The following is a 21945-nucleotide window of genomic DNA, read 5'->3' as shown; positions in this document are numbered from 1 at the left end:
AGTTGCGGAGCGTTTCCGTGCCGCGGTTGATTTACGTGGGGTTTTCCGAGGCCATTGTCGCTCCAGATTACCCAATGAATGTCTGTTTCGTTCCCGCTTACCCAATGGACGTTTCCGCTCGGAAGACCATATATTTTGTTGGTTTGTAGATTCTTCCGTCATCAAACATTTTCTATCACACATCACAGTCATGTTCCGACCAGTATGCAGGCATGCCGCAAGGCAACTAAACGCCCCCGCTCGTTCCGTCATCGGAAAGCGTTCTCTACATGCACCCGTCGCTTTCGACTGGACAGATCCTCTGGACGCGAAGAGTCTGTTCACTGAGGAGGAGTTGGCCATTTCAGAAACAGCAGAGGCATATTGCCAAGAGCGTATGCTTCCGAGAGTACTGGGTACGTACACGCAGCATGTAATCACATGCTGTCACTAATACAAAGTATGTAGAGGCGTATCGCAATGAGAACTTTGACCGCAACATCATCTCAGAAATGGGCGAGCTGGGTTTGCTCGGTGCGTCTATCAAAGGCTACGAGTGTGCTGGTGTGAGCAGTATAGCTGCTGGCTTGATCACGCGAGCAGTGGAGAGAGTTGACTCTGGGTACCGATCTGGATACTCGGTGCAAAGCTCCCTTGCCATGGGCGGTATCGAAGAGTTTGGGACCGAGGAGCTCAAGGAGCGCTTGCTGCCCAGGATGGCCAAAGGCGAACTGCTGGGGTGCTTCGGTCTGACAGAGCCCAACCACGGTTCAGATCCAGGCTCGATGGAGTCCACAGCAAAGCCTCATCCCACAAAGAAGGGCTACTACTCGCTCTCTGGTTCCAAGACATGGATCACCAACTCGCCTATTGCAGATGTCCTCTTAGTTTGGGCGAAACTGGACGGCAAGATCCGAGGCTTTGTTATCGAGCGAGACCAGTGCCCACCAGGAACACTCGAGACGCCGGCTATCAAGGACAAGAATGGTCTGAGAGCCTCTTTGACTGGAATGATACAGCTCGACAACTGCCCTGTGCCAGAAGCCAATATGTTCCCTGAAATTGTGGGACTGAAGGGACCATTCAGCTGCTTGAACTCTGCAAGGTACGGAATCGCTTGGGGCACCATGGGTGCCTTGGAGGATTGCATTTCACGTACGCGGCAATATGCTTTGGACAGGAAGCAGTTCAAGGGCAACCCAATTGCCAAGTACCAACTTGTGCAGAAGAAGCTGGCGGACGCAACCACCGATGCAGCTTTCGGTATCCTGGCTGCCGTGCAGGTAGGACGTCTTAAGGACGAAGGCAAGGCTGCGCCCGAGATGATTTCTATGATTAAGAGGCAGAATTGTGATCGAGCACTCATCAACGCACGAACGTGAGTATCATATGGGTACCTTGGCAGGCAGTGCTGACTGGCTTTAGGCTCCAGGAAGTGTTTGGTGGAAATGCCGTCTCCGACGAGTACGGCATTGGCAGGCACGTCGCGAATCTGTTCGTGACGCAGACCTACGAAGGTCAGAGTGACATTCACGGTAAGCTTCCCATTCGAATGTACCCTGATGGCAGCTAACGCGCTTCAGCTTTGATCCTCGGCCGTGCAATCACTGGCCTACAGGCATTCTGTTGATCGCCAGGACGAAGGCGAAGATGTATACATAGCTCGCAGGTGTTTGATGCTCATCTCTGGCTAGGATGACATGCTCTACCGCTGTGCAACGTTGATCGGTCTGAGGAGCCCGCCTATCACAAAGTACAAAGTACTCCAAGCTTAGCATGCAGCTTGTATGCGGACAAAATTAGAAGTAGAGATGCAAGTGCAAACGAATGTTAGACGCCTCGAACGTTGATGGTCTCACAAATGATTGATGCATGCATTGTGCAAGGCGGACCCACATCCAGAGTCGATGGCACAAGACAAACGATGATGTGCACAACAGTCTGGCGAACTTATTGGTGAAGCTTCTGCCGTATGCCGCGCAGACTTGTGAATGAGACATCAGCCTCGCATTCGGTTCGGTTCCACGAGTCGCCACAGCAGGCAATGCTGATTGTTAAGAAACGTCGGTGAATAATTTTGCAGCGCAGTGACCGGGCTGCCTCGTCTGGGCGGCGGGTTTGTAACACTGATAAATACAAGCTGTGGCTGTGCCCCGCCTCTTGCGCTCTCTCTCACCACACAATTCGACTTCGCCGCTTGCCTTTGCTACAGCCATCAGGCGCGACAGTCACAGGTACGTTGGGTGTTGGGCGTGGCGGGTGTGCCTTCCGCTGATTGATGTGATACGCCGCCGCACTTGCTTTCTTTGGGATCCAACGCTAACCGCTGGCCCTGCTGCTGCGAACAGACATCCCACTTCAACTCTTCAACACCACACGCTCACCCTCGCTGCTAGAAGCTGCCCGACCAACACTGTCTCTCGTCCCAACCACATATCCACAACACAACCATGGCTCTTAAGCGCATTAACAAGGAGCTCACTGACCTCGGCCGGTACGTCGTCCCTCCTCCGAAGGCGAGCCCGCCCGCTTGCTCGCACGACAGCCTGCGACGGCGGGGCGCCATGGCATCTACATGGCGATATGGACTCGCAACGCCGTCTTCCGGTCACGTTTCGCTGACTTGATATTCGCAGTGACCCTCCCTCTTCGTGCTCAGCTGGCCCCATTGGGGATGATCTGGTACGTCACGCTTTGTGTGGTATCCCCGCGGCTGGGGCGGTTTCGCCGATGCCGCGAACGGAAGACACCGCGAACGATAATGCTGACAACGCGATAGTTCCACTGGCAAGCAACCATCATGGGTCCTGTACGTACAATCCTCGGGCACATGGCAGTAGCCCAAGGCCTGCTGCAACTCCGCACATCAACCGCAAGCCGCGAGACTAACCGTGCGACAGAGCGACTCACCATACTCGGGCGGCGTTTTCTTCCTAGCGATTCACTTCCCTACCGACTACCCCTTCAAGCCCCCGAAGGTCAACTTCACCACCCGTATCTACCACCCCAACATCAACTCCAACGGCAGCATCTGCTTGGACATTCTGCGAGACCAGTGGAGCCCCGCTCTGACCATCTCAAAAGGTACACCATTACTCTATCTCCATATCAAGACCTATGACTAATATACACGACAGTGCTCCTGAGTATTTGCTCCATGTTGACAGACCCCAACCCCGACGACCCGCTTGTCCCCGAGATCGCACACGTCTACAAGACCGACCGATCTCGATATGAGTCCACAGCGCGTGAGTGGACCCGAAAGTACGCCATCTAGGGCAGTGGTGGACTGGAATGAGTGGGATAGTTTCTTTACGGTTCAGCATCCGTCTTGTGGAAGGGCAAATGAGGATATGGAGGACATGAACGACAGTGTCGTATGGCACGACGGAATGATGGAGTTTACATATTTGATACGGCTTGCATCATGAATAGGGCTTGCAATCAGCACTTGTAACAGAACGGGCCCTTCTCACGCTCTCTAGCATGTGACGCAGGGCATGAGTGAGACAGAGATGGTTGTGATGTAAGCACATTGTGTCTGCGCTAATTAGGCATGCAACGATGGCACTTTCGGTCACATGCTTGGACGACTCATGTACATAGCATCAGTCAGGTTGGCATATGTCAAAGTTGTTTTGATGATGAATTGCTTATTTTTATTTCAGGGCTCAAAATGCTTCCAAGAACATTCCAGTCCTGACCCAGACACGATGACTTGGGCATGGTTTTGACGATGCATCTGTATCACCGTGCCCCCTTAGAGAAGCGGGCGTTTCGATTCTTGCTCCTGCTTCTTGTCCTGCAGCATACTCTCCAAGTCCTGCTGTATGTTCTCAACATATTGCTGGATATTCTCCTGGACCTGCTGGATATTCTCGAGCTTGTTCTCTTCTTTTGGCGCACTGTGAGACGACTCCACTGGCTTGGCGCCCTCTCCAACCACCTGCTGTATGTGATCGAGCTCATTCTCCTCTTTTCCCTCACTCGGTGACGACTCCAATGACTTGGTGCTCTCTCTGACCTCGCGTGCCTGGACAGCGAGGCGCTTCTTGTTCTTGTCGGACAGCAGTTTCCCGTACTCGGCGAGCTTGTGGCGACGTTCCTTGTAGAGCATGTATGACGGGCCGATGAGGGTGCTGAGGAGGGATATGCGTGTGTTCATTCGCACATCGCGGTCGAGGGTGTAGTATAGGGCCTTGAGTGTCTTTTGGACGTGTTTTATGGCGATAGCTTTGCGGCCGAGATCGTTGGTGGGGTCGGCGGGGTCGCGGAGACAGAGCATGTATTCAGGTAGAGGTTTGATTTTGCCGGCCTGTTTTTTGTATGTGTTAGAACGGGAGAAGAGATGGGGGAGCTTTTGTGCGTACATCGAGCTTCGCCTTGGCTTTGGCGGACATGATGGGTTTGTCGACTTTGTTGAACGTCGACACGGGCTCGATGGAGAGGCCTTCCTTGGTCGTGTCCAAGTCGCGGTAGAACTTCATGAAGTTGATCAAGCCTCCTGCAGCGTCGTTGCGCGGGTGGGGTTTGTGTCGGATACTGGCTACTATCATCATGAACAACGTGTAGGAGCCAAAGCCACCCCGAAAGACGTCGGTCAAGCCCCGCACATCGAACATGGTCTTGACCACAAGGTGTAGCTGGCGCAAGTACGGATATTGCTCCATGTAGCCCTTCATGAGGTCCCTCGACAGTGAGGTATCGTTGGAGAGGACGACTTGGACGTCCAAGCCCGACTTGTGATCTTGGAGGGATATGAGTGGATAGCGAGCATTTCGAATGGTCAGGAGCAGATATGCCGACTTGTGCTTGGTTCTTATTTTTCCATACAGCATGTACAGATCCCTCGTTGCCTCCTCACGCTCTCGAGATGTAGGCAGTAGTTTTGACTGCTCGGGATCCTTCATCTTCGCTTTCTTGACCAGGCGCAAGTCGATGTCGGACGTGGCAAGCGTCAGCCCAGTACGTTCGGAGCCAAATATTTCGAGGACATGGTCTGGCAAGATTCTTCGGGTTTGGCTCTTCACCTGCTCAATGACCTGTCTTCGCGCAATGGTTTCATAGTGGCCTGGCTGTGAATATGCGCAGAATCTCTCGATCTCGATTGCCAGCCTGAGGTCTCTTGTCAGTGTTTGAGGCCCATGGGCCCTTGTATGTTCACTTGCCTATCAAGGCCTGGTATCTCCCTCTCTTCTAATGGCAGAGACCACGGAAATTCACTCTCTTTGACAGGCGTAGGGTGCACCACAGGCTGCACCACGATGCCTTTGTAGTCTTTGTCCGCACCGAAGGATTCCTTGGCCGTAGCCAGCGCTCCCGTTGGAGAGTCGGCGCGGTGCTTTTGAAGGACAGATTGAATTCGTTTCTTTTCGCGGTTTCGCGCGACTGATGCATCGATCGGATTTGCGTGCCATGCGCCTTTCTCGGTCTCAAGTCTTCTTATCGAAAACGTCTTGCGGACCGTTGAGTCTCGTCGGTTCGCAGGCGGGACGATGCCATCCGTAGCCTGAGATTCCGTGTCGCCGACATGGTCGCTTGTGCTGTGCTGTGAGGTTTCGGCGACAGTCGAAGACGGCCGCTGCTGGGTGAGGAAAGGTCGATCGCGACCGACAAAATGGTGCCACAGGGCAATTGACGGTGAAAAGCGGTTATGGGCGCGACATGTCAGCCGAGGATGGGACGGCTTCATGAGAGGCCTAGGACCGTGGCAGCTAATCACCAAGCAAGCTGGCGATGTGAGTCGATCACGATGCTGCGTAGGTTCGCGAAGCTCTTGGAAATGCGATGCGGAGCTATTTCGCTAAGCTGCTAATCTGCTTTTGGGCGGGCCCTGGAGCACACTCCCGCGGACTTTCTGCGCGCTTCGTTGTGTCTTCTTACGTCGGACTCTACTGTAGAATCTCTAGGCACGTCTATGCTTCTCTATGCCCGTTGCGCTCGTCCAGCTGCACCTTGTACCAACTAGACATTACCAACTGTGTGCAAACGCGCTAGTCGAGGTCCAACCGCCGCGGGCTCAGGTACCGGCGGCGATTACATCATATTGACATTCGGGTCAACAAACTGCATGTAGACTGGCCGAGCGAAGCGCATGGAAGCACCAGGACTTGGGAGCCAGCAGTGAGTGGAGCCTGGCCTGATCCTAAACTTGCATGTGCTCCTGCTGTTTGGCCATGGCCCGAGCTGCATCCATGTCTCTTACCGACGTCAGAAGGCCCAAGGTGGGATGGGGACAGCCCACCAAGACCTTTTCTTGCCCCGATTCTTCACCTCACCATAGCGCTGCTTGCGTCTTTATTTCTTCCACCGTTCCTGTGCTGGGGACTCCTCGCTTGCCACCCGCGGACGACTTTCGTTTTAACCCGCTCGCTCTGATCATATTGTGCTATAGTGGTCGTGATCGTGATCGTGATCGTGGTTGCGTAAAGTCTAGCTTGGTCCTTCCACCGTAGGAGTTCTGCGCAGCTTCTCTTTCCACCACGCACGGTGAGAGTCACGCTTCGCTACCAGGCGGCAAGGTAAGTTTCGTCAGTCAATGCGCCCTCACCATATATATCTTGCCCAGTGTTGCGCTGCTTGCCCACCACCTCCTCCTTCCCTAGCAGCTCACTCCACTAGCCTACCAGCTTCTAATACCTCCCTACAGCTCGACCCAGAGTCGCATTCGGCCTGCACCATGACACCGCCTACGGAACCAGACCCAGCGTCGCCCGAAGCTTTCGAGCCCCGCGAGAGCGACCATCCCGCCCTCCACCCTTCTATCACCAACGTCCCTGTCACGCCTGGCGTACACTTGACTGGCCAGTCGGCCTACATCGACCCCGAAGACACTGATTCCACCAGCAAATTGCCTTTTGACCCCGAGAAAGCCACCCCAGGGCCATCGTGGAGCGCCAACTCATATTTTGCGGACAAGCAGCAGGTCCAGGACAAGGCTGGCTCCACCTTCGAGGCAGGTACAGCTCAAACAGAGAAAGACACTCAACAGAAAATGGAGCCAAGGCCCGATGAATCGACTGAGAACGACCTGTCCAGCGTGGATCCGCGTGCAGCACACCCAGGGCTGAACCTTAGCGGTCGCATCATCAGTGCCACATTCGCTGTACCGTACAACATTGGCTTTTCCAAGGGTAACGATTGGGAACTTGAGCCACGGCGCGGCACCTCAGCTCTGTTCGACTCCTTTTCATACCTGGCCTCGTCTTCGTCACCATGGAACCACACGCTTGTTGGCTGGACTGGCGAGATATCTACAGCAAAGTCCGCAGGGGACTTGGCCGTGCAACCGCCTGTGAACAAGGCTGCTGCGCCGATTCCCGTTGACCCAAAGAAGCCAAACCCAGTACCTCAGCAGCCTACCGGCTTGCGCATCGGCCGCGACGACAGGGTGCGTCTGGAGAAGCAGCTCGAGCGCGATCACGGTGGTAAGATCGTCCCCGTATGGCTAGTCGATGAAGTGGACGATCACAAGGACGAGTATGTTGTCAAGGACCAGAGCCGCTGGCGCACTTTCGCCGAGCACGAGCTATACACATTATTCCATTACAAGCAGAATGAACCCGAGGACGGCCGTGCCGCACGCAAGTCTTGGGCCGACTACTACCGCATGAATAAGCTTTTTGCGGACAGAATACTCGAGATCTACAACCCTGGCGACATAATCATGGTGCACGACTTCTATCTGCTCCTGCTTCCCAGCCTGCTCCGCCAACGTCTTCCCAACATCTACATTGGCTTTTTCCTCCATGTCCCCTTCCCGAGTAGCGAGTTCTACAGGTGCCTGAGCAGGAGAAAGGAGATATTGGAAGGTGTTCTGGGTGCCAACATGATTGGTTTCCAGTCGTATAGCTACTCGCGACACTTTTCGTCATGCTGCACGCGGATCCTAGGCTTTGACTCTTCCTCGGCCGGAGTCGATGCTTATGGAGCCCACGTAGCTGTCGACGTGTTCCCAATTGGTATCAATGCGGCTTCGACTCAGCGGCAAGCTTTCGGTGACCCTGAGATCGATGATCGCATCAAGGGCATCCGCGAGATGTATGCCGGAAAGAAGATCATTGTCGGTCGTGATAGGCTGGATGCTGTTCGTGGTGTTGTCCAGAAATTGCAAGCATTCGAAATGTTTCTCGAAAAGTATCCAGAGTGGCAAGGGAAAGTCGTCCTTATCCAGGTCACTAGCCCTAGTAGTGTTCATACGGACAGAGGCGAGAGTGCGCGGGAAAGGATTGTCAACAACATATCAGATCTTGCCGCCAAGATCAATGGTGTTCACGGCTCTCTCGACTTCACCCCCGTTCGCCATTTCCCCCAGTATCTCTCACGGGAGGAATATTTCGCCCTGCTTCGACTCGCAGATATTGGTCTCATCACGAGTGTGCGAGATGGTATGAACACGACAAGCATGGAATACGTCATATGTCAGAAAGACAACCACGGTCCACTCATCCTCTCAGAATTCTCAGGAACTGCAGGCTCGTTGAGCGGAGCGATCCATATCAACCCATGGGACCTGGGCGGTGTGGCGGACGCCATTAATGAAGCTCTCAAGCTCGATGACCAGCAGCGAGAGCAGCAGCATACAAAACTCTACAACCACGTCGTGTCAAATAACGTGCAGTCGTGGACGAACAACTACCTGAAGAGGCTCATGACTAACCTTTCTGCGTTCGACCAGTCATTTGCTACTCCTGCTCTGGATCGGGCGAAGCTCTTGTCTCAATACCGGCAAGCGAAGAAGCGACTTTTCATGTTCGATTACGACGGCACTTTGACACCCATCGTGAAGGATCCTCAGGCAGCCATTCCCTCCGACCGGGTGATTCGCACGTTGAAGACACTGGCTTCAGACCCTAACAATGCTGTTTGGATCATCAGTGGCAGAGATCAGGCTTTCTTGGACGAGTGGATGGGCCACATCTCCGAACTGGGCCTCAGTGCCGAGCACGGAAGCTTTATGCGACACCCAAAAAGCCAGGACTGGGAAAATTTGACAGAGACGACCGACATGAGCTGGCGGAAGGAGGTCATCGATGTGTTCCAGTACTACACTGACAAGACAACTGGTGAGTGTGTATGCTGAAAACATTCCAATGCCACACTAACGCTTCCAGGTTCCTTCGTCGAGACAAAGAAGATTGCTTTGACATGGCATTATCGGAGGAGCTGAATCCGGAATACGGCGCCACATCAAGACTCGCGAAGTGCCCAGAAGCATCTTGAGAGGGACTGTCGCGAAGAAGTATGACGTCGAAAGTCATGACGGAGTAAAGACCAACCTCGAAGTGCGCCCCCCGCTTCGTCAACAAGGGCGAGATCGCAAAGAGACTCGTGTTGGATTACGGCGATCAACCTGGAAGATGCGCCCGAGTTTGTCCTGTGTCTGGGAGATGACTTCACAGATGAAGGTTTGTGATACCGGCATTTCATGGAAGACACCAGCTAACAACGATAGACATGTTCCGTTCACTCAGACAATCGAATCTGCCTACCGACCATGTCTTCTCGGTCACTGTTGGCGCCAGCTCAAAGCAGACACTGGCCAGCTGGCATCTCGTTGAACCTGCCGATGTCATCTCATGTATTTCGCTGCTTAATGGATCGGCGGATGCAGGTAATGTGGGAGCCGTTGCGGTAGTCGAGGGATCCGTCCCCGAATCGCGATTAGCATAATGTAGATCAGGAACTGCAAGCATTTCATAGGAGCCATGGGCGCAAATGGACGAGACGAGCAAGTCACAAAAGCCGGGCTAGTCGTTGATCAAACACGGGGCGTTGCCGTGTGGGAATCCCATGTCTTTCTAGATTATATTTAGACTGTTCTCAGCATGAATAGAAGCTTCCCTAGGACGAACTGGATTTGTTTTTTTACGATTCGAAGCCGTCGATCGATTCCCAGCATGCATCAATGCACCCCTTGGACGGGCGTCTGCCGCTTGGCTGGGTGGCGGCGGGCCTTTTTGGAGCCACCTCCGTTGACGAGCTTAGAATGCCTGCACCACGTGTGAACTGACTCGATGGGCGGGGAAGCTTCCCGTGCCACTGAAGCCCCAGCGTCGGCGGACAGACAGGAGCTCGCAGTTAGGCTCAGTGACGCTATGCAACCTTGACAGGATTCCTCTTTTGAAGAAGGATCCGTGGCAAGCAGTGCGAGGTGCAGAGTTGGCTCCAACGTCTCTCGTGTTCCTGACGATCAAACGTCGATAAACCTGCTGCGAGCGGTGGGGCCCGGGTATCGCACCTTTTTGCGCACTGGCGCGTTTGAGAAGTGCAGAGTTGGTGCATGACTAGGCGGGCTTGAATGATTCGAGAATGGCGGCATGGAAACGCTAGACAGGCCCAGAAGCTCATGCTCCCGCGTTTTTCTTGCGCCCCAACAAACGCAGAGCCGAGGGCTGGAGAAGGCGTCCTTATCCCCTGTTTCGCTCTCCCAGCCCGGCGAAGCCAGTTCATTTACATACTTTCTCGCTCGCTTCGTGGCTCATTCTTGCCCTTCTGACAGCTCAAGTGTCTGAAAGCAAAGTTGCTCGACTACCTCGCCAACCTAATTGTTATTACTTGTGGACTGCTCGTCTGATTGGACTGGATCGATCTACCCGGTTACGTACCTTGTGGAGAGCACTTCGACACCACCGACGTTTGCGCCATTGCAGGGAAGCAGCTGGTCCTTTGGAAACCCGCGACACGCACACGTGCCTCTTATCGACATACACACCTGTTCTCCTGGACCCTTGGGAACGCCAGAAAAGCAAGCCTTGAAATACAGACACACACACGACCACTTGGCACCCTTATCGCAGCTATCACTCCTACCGCCGACACAATGGGTATCTTTGAGAAACTCCAAGCCCGTACGTCTTTCTGTCGTTCATGACGTTCTCTTCGACACAAAACTAACGCACACCCAGGTCTCGAGCTCTACCGCCTCGAGCAGCGCTACACCCGCCGCGAAAAACGCACAACCTTCATCAGCGACGCGCAATACGTAGACGGCGAATACGTCTACGCATCGAGTCCCAGCTCCACCGCTGCGTCCTCGACGAACAGCAGGCGCTTTAGCAAGATGCCGTCCATTGGCATCAAGGAGTTGAGGCGCGCGGGCACGGGGCGGTCGTAAAATCGTTTCCACGCGAGGGATGGAGCCACGGGATCTGCGCGTGGGGAAGACGGTCGCACAGCACGCGGCCAACACACACACACACACATGCATACATATGCGCGCTGAAGCAAGGGCGCAACATAGCACGATCATGACGGACATAATCCTTGATGAAATGGTTATACCGAATCTACGACAACTCACACCACACACCACACACCACACACCACACATATATCCTCACAAAATCAGGGACCAACCACAGCGGCACACCACCAACCGATATTTCTGCACACACATTATTATTCTTTTTTAGCCAGAGCATTTTAGTTTCACGTCGATCACGTCACATACGTCTCTCCTTTGAGCGCATCATCTTTTCTTTGGAGCCGGAAAATTTTAATTCGATTCGTGTATGTTGTTACCATAGCATGGCATTTGGGTTTGAAAAGGGAAACGGAAACGGAAGAAAATGAGCGGGGTTTCCATGGTCATGATTGCGAGAAGGATTGCAGAGGTCTTTTGGAGAGTGTGGACTACAACTAAGGAATGTCATGTGGCATGTAGTTGAGAAATAAATAAAAAGTTCAAAACTAGCAATCTTTCAGTGTGCGTGTGCGTTGCTTTGTTGGTGTATCGTGTTCTCGAAAGGCTCTTGATGTTGCCAGGGAAAAGGATCACGTGTCGTTGAATAGACTACAAAAAGACAAATAGCATGCAACGCCCATTCCCTAATAAGTATACATTGTCCTTTTCTAGTTTTCGCTACACTTCTACTTCCTTCTTCGGCACGTGTACGAGCTTCAAAATCTGTTTCTTGATCGCAGCAAGTGTCTGATTCACATGCATCGCCTAGCCTCGACTAACGGAGAGTGCTTGGCCCCGTAGCGATAAGCACCGATATCGAAGAAAGCTGAACGTCTTCCTACTGGAACTCTACTCTCTAAGAAGAAACGAGTCTAGCTTGTTATAGCTTACTCTACATACCACTACTACTATGAAAGTATCGCTACACCCCTACATCCTCGAGTCCGTCTATGAGCTTGTCCCTGTTTCTTAGCACGAGCAAATCTGTGGTTCGCGGTGTTAGCAAGTGTTGCTCAAATCTCGGATACCATAGCTGCGAGTTCAGTTGGGAATGTGGCGATGAGCACCGAGATTGTAGTAAGTTGGAACGTCTTGCTACTTTTGCGTGATCTGAGCCCGGTCGAGAAGTACCACCATTGTAATAGTGCAATTTTTGGGGAGGATTCTGTTGGACCTGACCCCCGCTTCTTGCTGATTGTAACGAGTGGATTTGGAGGCGCATGTGGCGCGTGTGTATGTTAGTGTAGGATTTGAAGGCACTCGGTAGAGACTCTTCACGCTTGCACGATCTTGAGGAGGCTTAAATGATGAACATGTTCCCCTGGTATGGGGATTACTACGGTGCAACAAGAGCTAGTCTGTGAGCTATTCATAGCAGATTCACCTCATCTGCTCCATACCCCATGTGGCGTTCCTAACCACTCATCGCTGATATCCGACGCTCAAATCCGCAGCATGTTCACTCACACAGCTTGGAGCGCAAACCGCGCTTGTCTCATATATGCTGTCCACATAATCAATAACGTACGATGCACACAACCACATATCCTAATGTACGTGTCCATCTCCCCAGGTAGTAAGATGACGCTCACTGGCCCTGTTCATGCAGTAGTTCCATTGGCGTGCAGCGTGGGGTAAAGTACACAATCACCACGTGTACAATGGCGTGCACGAGTAGCTTGCGATAAGATGATATTGGCATTGGGCGCTTGTTTCTATATTGGGTATCTTGTTCGTCCGATGTTCCTATGGGAGGGTGAGCCCTGTTTCTATGGATGCTGCACTTCCGCAGTTTGTGTGTGATGAATGTTGGAAAGGAAAAAGAAAAACTCCGGGCTATGCGCCTGCGCCGCTAAAAAAAAACTTGGTTTGGTTGATGTGCAGGAAAAGGTCTGGGGAGGGCGAACGCCTTGTCGTGGGGATCATGCATGTAAATTTTCATGCTGGTGGGATGCTGTAAGCAATGACTGCGTGTGCGATAGTGTTCGATGCGTGCGCAATGCGTGTGAGATCAAGGTGTGTCATAATCGCTAAAAATCTCCTCGGGATCCTCGGGTGGAAGCATGTCGATGGTGTCGGTGGTGCGAGGACCAACATACGTCTTCCTCGCTCCAGCGTACCACCAGACTGTGCTGAACAGCCCAATGAATCCTGCCACGCAGATGGCGTAGTTCATGTTGCTCGCCTTGACCGGTTTGGCTGTGGGGAAGAACAAGACCACACTGATGAAGATGACCCATGTGACTGCAATCGCGTTGACGGGCTTGCTCCACTTGCCCATGGTGTATGGCCCCGGGTGGAACTGGACCTGCCCTTCGTACCAGCGGTGCGCGATGATGACGGCAATGTAGCTAATGTCCAAGGCTGGCGCGGTAATGTTGAAGATGGCGGTGATGGTCAGTGTGCTTCCAATACCGATCAGATCGAGGCAGCTGCAGAAGGCGACGACGAGCCAGACCGCGTTGACCGGCGTGTGTGTGTAGCGGTTGACCTTGCTCCAGAAGCTATCACCTGCATCAGTCTTCGCTACGGTATGTTTCTCCGTGGACACAAACTCACCCCGAAAACGGAAAGGCGGCGTCGCGAGAAAATGCCCACGCCATTCGTGCATTCGCCAGCATGGCAGAGCAACCGGTGAAAAACTGCACGAGCATAACGAAGAACCACATGATCGTTCCGCCCGTCCTACCGCCCGCGTTGAAGAAGATCTGTGCGACTGGGAGACCGGTCGGTGTCGCCATGATCGCTTCGTAATCTGACATGCAGAAGCAGAAGGTGACGGTTAGCATCCAGCCGACGACGCCCGAGACTAGGATGGCTGCACGAATGGCCACAGGGCCACGAATTGCGGCATCGTGTGTTTCTTCCGACATGCTGTGTAACACTGATTAGATTGGTATATGCAAGGACTTTACGTCGACTTACTGGGTGGTACCGTCGTAATCTGTCATAGTCCACGCCACCGATAGGAAACTGCAATGTTTAGCATTTGCGAAGCGTGTGAATACCGCTCAGAATGGCTGACCCTAGTAGAAACGAAAATCCTTTGCTCCCCCAACCGGAGCCGTCCATGACTGTCGTGAAGACCCATTGAGGGCTTTGTTTGTTCGGCGTAAGAATGAGCAGGGCGATACAAATGCAGATTGACGCAATGACTGTAGTCTTGTTAGATTCGACTTCACAGAAAGCTCGTCGTTACATACTGTTGATGGGTGCGAACCATAGAATGATGCGGTGTAGCCAGTTCGTGGGAAAAGAGCAGATTGTGCCGAATAGGCAGAGAACAAAGATAGCGAGAAGAACCGTTTGATATGCTTGTCTGCTGCAATTTAGTTGTTGTCTGCATCAACGAGTTATGTATCTTACGGTTGAAAAGCAGATACGCCATCTTCCAGAGTATGCATGACAACTGTTGCCAGAATCATCTGGGAGATGGTGTATGCCAAACTGGCAACTCCTGCTGCTTGACCGAGAAAGTTGCACCATCCGATGATCCAAGCCCAAGCCGCAACGTGTTCAGGCGGAACAACATGTTTTGTGACGTAGTACATGCCTCCAGCTGTAGGATATGCGGAAACTAGTTCGGCCACTGAAAGCTTAATGAGCACCCGCACGGTGTAAACCCTCGATGTTGCGTATCGTACCTGAACTTGCTATGCAGTACGCCATGATACTGCCAATGAACCATGCCCAAACTGCTGTGGCTGGCCCACCTGAGGTCATTGGCGCTCCAAATGTCGCTGGTACTGAACCCAACACACCAAGAATCGATATAGCGTAGGAAACGGTGGACCATCGTGAAAAGTGTCGATGTAAAACCTGCCAAGATGTTGGTCATAGTCACAACGCTCTTCATGAAAGACCTACCGGCGTGTAGCCGATGCGCACAAGTAGACGATCGTCGTCGTCTGCTATGGTCGCCATGATGGTCTGACTCTGATGAACTCCGCCAGCTTCCGCTGCTTTGGACTGGCTTGAGGTGACTGGATGGAGCGTGCTGCCATTTACGGGTGCCGGACCCGAGATAGAAGTCTTGGATTCTGTAGTGAAACCCATGGTCAACTTTCAACTCTCCAACATTTGGGATGGAGCCAAAGAAGAAGTGCGACAACGCCGACTGTAACGTATGAGGGCAGTACAAAGATGAAATAAACGTTAGGTGGAGACAAGGCGGAGACGAGCTAGGGGAATTGACGTTAATGGCTTCGGATCAGATACAGGGTCCAGGGATTCATTACTCCAATCGGAAAGGATGTGGTCAGGAGAGACGTGCGAAAGAGAAGGAAGCGTGAGATGGCTTATATGAGATACTCATCAAGGGTTGCCCAACCTTAGCTGCGACGTTGCCACGCCGGTCCAGTAGTGCCAGGAAACAACTCGCATACTTACCGTCTCCCGTCAGGGCGATGGTTAGGCCATGGTGACACGTGCGAAGCGTCCTGTTGGAGGGATGGACGTGGAAAAGATCAAGCAAGGAGTGGGGTGGTTGCGTGCGGAAGGACAGCAAATGAACAATGACTACGTTCGTCAAGGATTAGCAGATCTCCAAAGCGGCGTTTTGCTCGCGGTACTGTCATTTGCGCGAGAGAGTGGTGCCGGTTGACTACTGAACGAAGTACGGACGCCAGGGCCAAGAAGGCTTTCGGCGTTCCATTCAGGCGGGCCTCTTCCTACCATGCATCACCCTAGTAGAATACCTCCAAGCGAAGTCCACTTTCGCGTGCGCAGAGATCCAGAAAGACCTATAAAACACCTGGTTCGTGACTTCGCAATAGCCGCGCTATACCTTCTCGTTCTCCATTGCACGTGGTCACGATCTTCGACAATTGCAGTTGCATGAAACGGTTAATTTGGAAGGGAAAGTGCCGTGCTCGAGCATGTTTCCAACGCTATGACGCACCGCGGATCGCGACAACGGCTTGAACTTGCGTGGTCCTTGGAGTAACGCGACTCAGAGTTCTGACAAGCCGGGCCTTTGCTGCGGTGTGGCTGTTGTTGCGCCTCCCCGGACGGGCAATCCGAGAACCTAACCATAGCGGTGAGCGATCCCATGGTGATTGGCTCTTGTAGATACCCAATTGTACCGATGATCGTGTAAGGGAAAATGATGAAGGAGCACGGCGTCAGAGTCGTGAGCCACAGCCATTGCTAGAGGCTTAATAGCGATCAACGGTGACGAACATCTTGCCGATGCAACATTGATTGCGCCTCTCCAAGAAAGACGAAGCGTCGCATTGCCGGCACAAATAAGAACGTACTGTCGCTCTAGAGCTCGTAGTCCGGAGTAGGCCTTATCGCAAGATCCGGTGCACCGTAGTATTTCCCCTTACAGTACAGCAAGCGAGACTTCATGCGGCACGGCACACGTGGGCCATGCCGCACACTTGCAGCGTTGATGGCCAATGCCATTTCAACACGAACCTGGCTACCTGCATGAAGGTCATTCACAGTCTCTGCTTTTTACCGACCGTTCTGGTGGTACCAATCCCACGCGCCTCACTAGCGACTGTCCGTTACCTGGCGGCAGACTCTAGATCTCCCAAGTACCGATTTTCACCAAATCGTGCATGAATATACCGGCACTCGATGCGGTGATGACTGCCCCGTGCTTCTTACAAGGGCTGTGATGCAGCTGCTCAGATGACCGACCGCTCTGAAGGCTACACTTCCAAGTGGACAGGACTGAAGCGCTATCGGCTGTCTTGACCGGAGCACTCGTTTCCACGGTTGGACAATTGCCAAAAGAGCGGTGGGCGACGGCCATTTCGAAGCCGGACCTCATTCGCATGAAGTGCTTGACCTCGCACCGACTCTCCCTGTCAGTGCCAGTGTAATGCTAGGACACACAATATGCCAAACTACGTCAATCCAAAGCACCTCTGTCTGCATTAAGCATTTCCTGGGTCAGTGGGTTTGTGTGACCCGCGAGGTTTCCTGGAATATCCACAGTGTGTTTGTCCCACTGTATTATTGGATGCTACTCCTATTCGAGATGGCCAAATTCCTGCAGATTGGTGCGCCCGCCTTCCAGAAGCATGCAGATTCCGGCCTTATGTGTGAGCCGACAGGAAGCTACAGGCCATGGGCATCACCGCATCGCCTACCGCAATTGATATGTTGCTGTGCAGCAATCCTGCCGCGCGCTTCGGTAAGCCTCATTGCAACTGATCCCAATCTACTGTACCGTTACGGCAGGATGCGCACTGTGGTGGACCGAATGCCAGGATCTGTGGCGCAGATCGCTGCTGGGTTTTGGTCAGTTCGGCCCCGAACAGCCATTAGAAGGTGATCCGTGTCGGAAGTTCACAGCTTTCTGGAAAACGCACATGCCGGTATGAAACATCTGTTCGCTCCGTTCAATCCGTCTTCGGGCCGATTGTGATGATCAAACAGCCTTGCACCAATACCACCACATGTCACTCAGGTACGTCCACCAACGTCTCTCCCTGTACACCAATTCAGCCTTGGCTTTGAATTTGAGATTTTAGTGGTGGGTTGCTTTATGCCTTGATAGGTCCGGGGAAGGGTCTCCGCATCCCATACTGCGAGACCTGCCAACATGTCGACCACTTGCGCAATCAAAGAGCAGGATATTGAGCAAGCCGCATGCAACAAGATAACAGAAAGTTCGAGCTCTTGCATTCAAAGAGAACTCAATTCCTCGGGTAGGCATTTCGCCATGGTTTCCATGGCCTAGGCCAAGCCAAAATCCCATGGCTCTGACCCAATGCAGCCTCGGAGGCACTGTCCCATCGATGATGGCTCAAGCAGGAAGCTGGGATGATAGGACCAATTTCGTCGGACTCGGCGGTTTATATTGAGAGTATTAAGTCTTCATGATCTGTACCCACCAAGCCCAAGGATCACAACTTACCGCCGCGCTTTGCTTGCGAGGTATTGGTGGATTGAACAACTTGCATGCGTACAGCGACTTCCGATGGCGATTGGGCTGTTTGGCTAATCATCGGCGCTTCTCGAAGTCGTGGCGCGATAACAGTCCGGCCTGTCTACCTTTGGAACGTGCTCGGGCAGGATGCAATGCGTGCTGTCGTATGGTCGAGACCTACTGTCGGCATCAGCAGCCCCTGCCCTAGCAGGTTGAATGAAAGTTGTAGGGTGGAATCTGACCTTGAAACCCATCCTTTGCGAGTTGAGAGCAGACTTGCATTTAGGCGACGAAGATTCTCGGCCCTCTCGTTGAAGCAAAACGATAGTAATGTCGCGTGAGTACGGACAGTTACAAAGAGCCTGCTGGTGGCTCTGTAAGGGAACTGAACAGAGGCTATACTTAATATATGGCTTCGTGCAAGCAATATAGATGTAATGAAGCCGGATCGTCGGACGCCCTGGCCCATGAACGCTATGTAATCACGATTGTGTGGCCCTCGAAGAATCTAACAACTGCCATGATTGAGACGGTATGTATTTTGCGAATTCAGTAGAACTTTACTGAAGTTTGACGCTCTGGAAGGCTGCATGTCATCCGGAGAAGCCAGGGAGGGCATTCGCTGTGGATACAAATTGGGATAAAATATGGTCATAGGAGAAATTGGGACAGCAGTAAACACATGGCCACATGTTACAGTGCGTTAGTAATGCTTGACGCGTAGGTGACATTAGGTGAGAGAAAGAGCGTTTTCGTACGGCTGACGTCATGCATTATCATGATTGGTTCGACGCAGTCGAGGAACACAACAGATACCTGCTGCTTTTCAAGCGGTCAACCGGCGTGCCCGGCGAACTGATCACTAACATGGATGAATCCAAGGGCCATACGTCGGACCTGGCATCGAGACTCTTTGACGACATCACTAACACATCTCCTTCACGCATGCGCGTTACGCAAGACAGCGGGACCGAGCTGTACAGGCAGCTGAGCAACAAAGAGATGCAAATTCCTAACCAGAAACAAGCTGCGTTGGCGACGATAAACCAGAAGTCAAGAAGAGCAGCTAATGGGTACATGCCGATCGAGGACTATGGCCTGATTGGGAACATGAGGACGTGCGCTATGGTAGCCACAGACGGTGGGCTGGACTACATGTGTTGGTATGTTCATGTATCTCTATATTATCATACTAAGCTAACAGGCAAGGCCTCATTTCGATTCCCCGTCTGTGTTCTGTCGCATCCTAGACAAGGACAAAGGTGGTCACTTTTCCATTAGCCCAACCACACACGATCTTTCCACGACTAAACAGCATTATCTACCCGCAAGCAACATCTTGCAAACACGTTACTTGAAGGAAGATGGTGTCTTGAATTTGATTGACTGTAAGCATGTTCCGATTCCATATTCAGCACACTATGCGCAGCATGAAGGACACCGAAAACCGGAGTGTATCATGATGGATTTCAATTAATTCTGAACAGTCTTTCCAAGACCGGACAACAAAGCGTTGGATGCTGAATACCATGCCCGAGTTGTTGCTAGCGACCACACGGGTAATGTATCCGATCGGCCTGACCTCAAGAAGTGGCTAGTACGAAGAGTTGAGTGTATGCGCGGCCACATGGATGTAAACGTCGAAGTTTTTCCTGCGTTCAGTGAGTGCACCCGAAGTTCGTTTGCTTCACACTGCACCCCATTAACGACACTCCAGATTACGCGCAAGACAAACACACGACCGAGATCACCAATCTTAATGACCGCCAAAAGGGGCAGTGCGATCAACGCGTCACTTTCGCCTCAGAAAAGCTTTCTCTCGAATTGAATGCAACAATTGACTGTAACGATGAAGATGGAATGCCCTGTCCAAAAGTCGTCTTCGAAAGGTCATCAACACCATCTTCCTTGGGCGACGCGGTCACTGCAACGTTTCGTTTACATGAAGGACAAGCTATCTCGTTCATTCTTCGCGACGCCGATGATCACAGCCCGGAGCTGATACACACTGCATTGCTCGACGAGCTCCAAGCAAGTACACACAAGTATTGGGCGCGATGGATGGCTTCAAGCAAATACATGGGTAGATGGGAGCAGGTGGTGACAAGGAGCCTACTACTGCTGAAGATGTTAACTTTCGAGCCTTCTGGTGCCATTGTCGCAGCCCCGACCTTTTCTCTACCCGAGGACATCGGAGGTAAAAGGAACTGGGATTATCGATACAGTTGGGTGAGAGATGCTTCATTTACAATCTACATCCTGCTCCGAATGGGCTTCAGTCACGAGGCAGAAGCCTACATAAGCTATATCTTCCAGCGCGTCAAGGAGGCCAAGGCAAGACATGGGGCGTTGCCGATCATGTTCACGTAAGTATTGGTGTCGCGTAGTGAAGATGAGTTCTGACTGACCGTGAATCTTCAGTATCTGGGGTGGAACAGACATTCCGGAAGTAGAGTTGGAGCATATGGAGGGCTATAGGGGCAGTCGGCCGGTCCGCATAGGAAACGGTGCTGCATTCCATGTCCAATTGGACATATACGGCGAACTTTTGGACGGAATCTACCTTGCTAATAGATTCGGCACGCCAATATCGTACGACCAATGGCTCTCGGTAAGAGAAATCATAGATTTTGTGTGCAGCATCTGGAAAGAGAAAGATATGTCCATTTGGGAGGTGCGTGGGATGAAACAAAATTACGTGTACAGTAAGATCATGCTATGGGTAGCTCTGGACCGCGCCCTACGGCTGGCAGAGAAGAGAAGCTTTCCATGCCCGCATCGAGCGGAATGGTATCGGATTCGCGACGAGATCTGCGAAGAGGTCATGGATAAAGGCTACAACCAGAAGTTGGAGTGCTTCATACAGAGTTACGAGTCGAATGAAGTACTGGATTCGGCAGTACTGATCGCTCCGCTGGTCTTTTTCATCTCGCCCACAGATCCTCGGTTCCTCAAGACGTTGGACAAGATCTTGAAGCCTCCTGAGAAAGGCGGACTCACGAGCACTGGGTTGGTGTACCGGTATAACCACGCACTCAGCGATGATGGCGTGGGCGGCCGAGAAGGGGTACGTATATCACACGTAAAAGTTGTGCATGAGACATATGCTGACGATGTACACGAACGAATAGGCCTTCTCGATGTGTACTTTTTGGTGTGTTGAAGCCCTCACCAGAGTAAGTTGACAGGGTAACTCTGATTGCAAGACTCCAACTGATGTTCGATAGGCTGGCGCATATGAAGAAAAGTACCTCAAGGAAGCGGTCAGTATGTTTGAAAACAAGCTCAGCTTCGGCAATCATTTGCGCATATTCTCCGAAGAGATTTCCAGCTCTGGGGAGCAACTGGGGAATACGTAAGTTGGAGAATGAGCTGGTATACCAATCGTACTGACCAGCATCATAGTCCTCAAGCTTTCAGCCATTTGGCGCTGATATCCGCAGCATTCAATCTGAATAAAACGCTGAACGGGACAAGGTGAGAGTATGGCGATTGAAGACGTCCTAGAGAAGACTGTGGATGATTTGCAATTGTATGCCCTTGCTTGCTTTGTCGCGGGATTTAGCGTGCATGATGTGGCGCGGCGAATTAGACAGCAATCAATCAAGCAAGCAATCAGGACCACCAAAGTGTGCTACCTGTCAGGAAATGGTGGGAGATGCGTGCGACGGCGCGTCATGGTGCCGCGTTCTAGATTGGATGCGGCACAATTTCGCTAGCAGGAATTCCATGGCTGGAAAACCCCCTGACGAATGCGATCAACATTCCTGGCTTTGCGTTCAGGTTTCACACATCACCACCGCAACACGCTTTTCAACTAATGACGATTTGAGCGCTTCTTCTTTCACCTCTCTTTTACCTCAACATTTTACACTCCCGTCCAACACACATTGCC

The 21945-nt window shown here is 52.3% G+C and overlaps 12 protein-coding genes across 12 annotated transcripts; 7 read left to right on the top strand and 5 right to left on the bottom strand.

The window, feature by feature from the left end:
• Positions 1–190: 190 nt before the first annotated feature.
• SNOG_02750 (hypothetical protein) lies at positions 191–1829 on the top strand (the record flags this gene model as incomplete). Its single annotated transcript, XM_001793295.1, has 4 exons — positions 191–374; positions 448–1357; positions 1405–1514; positions 1563–1829. The coding sequence occupies 4 exons, from the start codon at positions 191–193 to the stop codon at positions 1607–1609; spliced, it is 1251 nt and encodes a 416-aa protein (XP_001793347.1). The 3' UTR covers positions 1610–1829.
• Positions 1830–2402: 573 nt separating this feature from the next.
• SNOG_02749 (hypothetical protein) lies at positions 2403–3459 on the top strand. The gene is made up of 5 exons (XM_001793294.1): positions 2403–2473; positions 2616–2661; positions 2759–2788; positions 2880–3063; positions 3117–3459. The coding sequence occupies exons 1-5, from the start codon at positions 2430–2432 to the stop codon at positions 3254–3256; spliced, it is 444 nt and encodes a 147-aa protein (XP_001793346.1). The 5' UTR covers positions 2403–2429; the 3' UTR covers positions 3257–3459.
• Positions 3460–3739: 280 nt separating this feature from the next.
• Positions 3740–5671, bottom strand: SNOG_02748 (hypothetical protein; the record flags this gene model as incomplete). The annotated part of the gene is made up of 3 exons (XM_001793293.1): positions 3740–4294; positions 4350–5094; positions 5148–5671. The coding sequence occupies 3 exons, from the start codon at positions 5669–5671 to the stop codon at positions 3740–3742; spliced, it is 1824 nt and encodes a 607-aa protein (XP_001793345.1).
• A 987-nt stretch (positions 5672–6658) lies between these two features.
• Positions 6659–9201, top strand: SNOG_02747 (hypothetical protein; the record flags this gene model as incomplete). Its single annotated transcript, XM_001793292.1, has 2 exons — positions 6659–9048; positions 9093–9201. 2 exons carry the CDS (start codon positions 6659–6661, stop codon positions 9199–9201), a joined length of 2499 nt encoding a protein of 832 aa, XP_001793344.1.
• A 970-nt stretch (positions 9202–10171) lies between these two features.
• On the bottom strand, positions 10172–10626 carry SNOG_02746 (hypothetical protein; the record flags this gene model as incomplete). Its single annotated transcript, XM_001793291.1, has 2 exons — positions 10172–10395; positions 10587–10626. 2 exons carry the CDS (start codon positions 10624–10626, stop codon positions 10172–10174), a joined length of 264 nt encoding a protein of 87 aa, XP_001793343.1.
• SNOG_02745 (hypothetical protein) lies at positions 10528–11677 on the top strand. The gene is made up of 2 exons (XM_001793290.1): positions 10528–10829; positions 10887–11677. Exons 1-2 carry the CDS (start codon positions 10802–10804, stop codon positions 11093–11095), a joined length of 237 nt encoding a protein of 78 aa, XP_001793342.1. The 5' UTR covers positions 10528–10801; the 3' UTR covers positions 11096–11677.
• A 1498-nt stretch (positions 11678–13175) lies between these two features.
• On the bottom strand, positions 13176–14037 carry SNOG_02744 (hypothetical protein; the record flags this gene model as incomplete). Its single annotated transcript, XM_001793289.1, has 2 exons — positions 13176–13668; positions 13724–14037. 2 exons carry the CDS (start codon positions 14035–14037, stop codon positions 13176–13178), a joined length of 807 nt encoding a protein of 268 aa, XP_001793341.1.
• Positions 14038–14146: 109 nt separating this feature from the next.
• Positions 14147–15220, bottom strand: SNOG_02743 (hypothetical protein; the record flags this gene model as incomplete). The annotated part of the gene is made up of 5 exons (XM_001793288.1): positions 14147–14319; positions 14368–14483; positions 14531–14808; positions 14926–15027; positions 15053–15220. The coding sequence occupies 5 exons, from the start codon at positions 15218–15220 to the stop codon at positions 14147–14149; spliced, it is 837 nt and encodes a 278-aa protein (XP_001793340.1).
• Positions 15221–16429: 1209 nt separating this feature from the next.
• Positions 16430–16928, bottom strand: SNOG_02742 (hypothetical protein; the record flags this gene model as incomplete). Its single annotated transcript, XM_001793287.1, has 2 exons — positions 16430–16593; positions 16781–16928. 2 exons carry the CDS (start codon positions 16926–16928, stop codon positions 16430–16432), a joined length of 312 nt encoding a protein of 103 aa, XP_001793339.1.
• Positions 16929–17156: 228 nt separating this feature from the next.
• SNOG_02741 (hypothetical protein) lies at positions 17157–17446 on the top strand (the record flags this gene model as incomplete). The annotated part of the gene is made up of 2 exons (XM_001793286.1): positions 17157–17312; positions 17360–17446. The coding sequence occupies 2 exons, from the start codon at positions 17157–17159 to the stop codon at positions 17444–17446; spliced, it is 243 nt and encodes an 80-aa protein (XP_001793338.1).
• Positions 17447–17723: 277 nt separating this feature from the next.
• SNOG_02740 (hypothetical protein) lies at positions 17724–17948 on the top strand (the record flags this gene model as incomplete). Its single annotated transcript, XM_001793285.1, has 2 exons — positions 17724–17846; positions 17898–17948. 2 exons carry the CDS (start codon positions 17724–17726, stop codon positions 17946–17948), a joined length of 174 nt encoding a protein of 57 aa, XP_001793337.1.
• An 870-nt stretch (positions 17949–18818) lies between these two features.
• On the top strand, positions 18819–21409 carry SNOG_02739 (hypothetical protein; the record flags this gene model as incomplete). The annotated part of the gene is made up of 9 exons (XM_001793284.1): positions 18819–19213; positions 19260–19438; positions 19538–19711; positions 19768–20416; positions 20472–20661; positions 20708–20724; positions 20757–21117; positions 21182–21226; positions 21278–21409. 9 exons carry the CDS (start codon positions 18819–18821, stop codon positions 21407–21409), a joined length of 2142 nt encoding a protein of 713 aa, XP_001793336.1.
• Positions 21410–21945: the final 536 nt, after the last annotated feature.

This window comes from Parastagonospora nodorum, assembly GCF_000146915.1.
Source record: "Parastagonospora nodorum SN15 chromosome Unknown scaffold_4, whole genome shotgun sequence".
Classification (NCBI taxonomy): Eukaryota; Fungi; Ascomycota; class Dothideomycetes; order Pleosporales; family Phaeosphaeriaceae; genus Parastagonospora; species Parastagonospora nodorum.
The sequence above is the reverse complement of the archived record's forward strand: the minus strand, read 5'-3'. Positions and strand labels throughout refer to the sequence as shown.

Excerpts from the sequence above, each read along its gene's own strand:
- SNOG_02749 (XM_001793294.1), top strand. The coding sequence starts at position 2,430 with ATGGCTCTTAAGCGCATTAACAAGGAGCTCACTGACCTCGGCCG. Across the intron at positions 2,474-2,615 it reads GAGCTCACTGACCTCGGCCG|TGACCCTCCCTCTTCGTGCT; the intron begins GTACGTCGTCCC and ends TGATATTCGCAG. Across the intron at positions 2,789-2,879 it reads AAGCAACCATCATGGGTCCT|AGCGACTCACCATACTCGGG; the intron begins GTACGTACAATC and ends ACCGTGCGACAG.
- SNOG_02745 (XM_001793290.1), top strand. The coding sequence starts at position 10,802 with ATGGGTATCTTTGAGAAACTCCAAGCCC. Across the intron at positions 10,830-10,886 it reads CTTTGAGAAACTCCAAGCCC|GTCTCGAGCTCTACCGCCTC; the intron begins GTACGTCTTTCT and ends ACGCACACCCAG.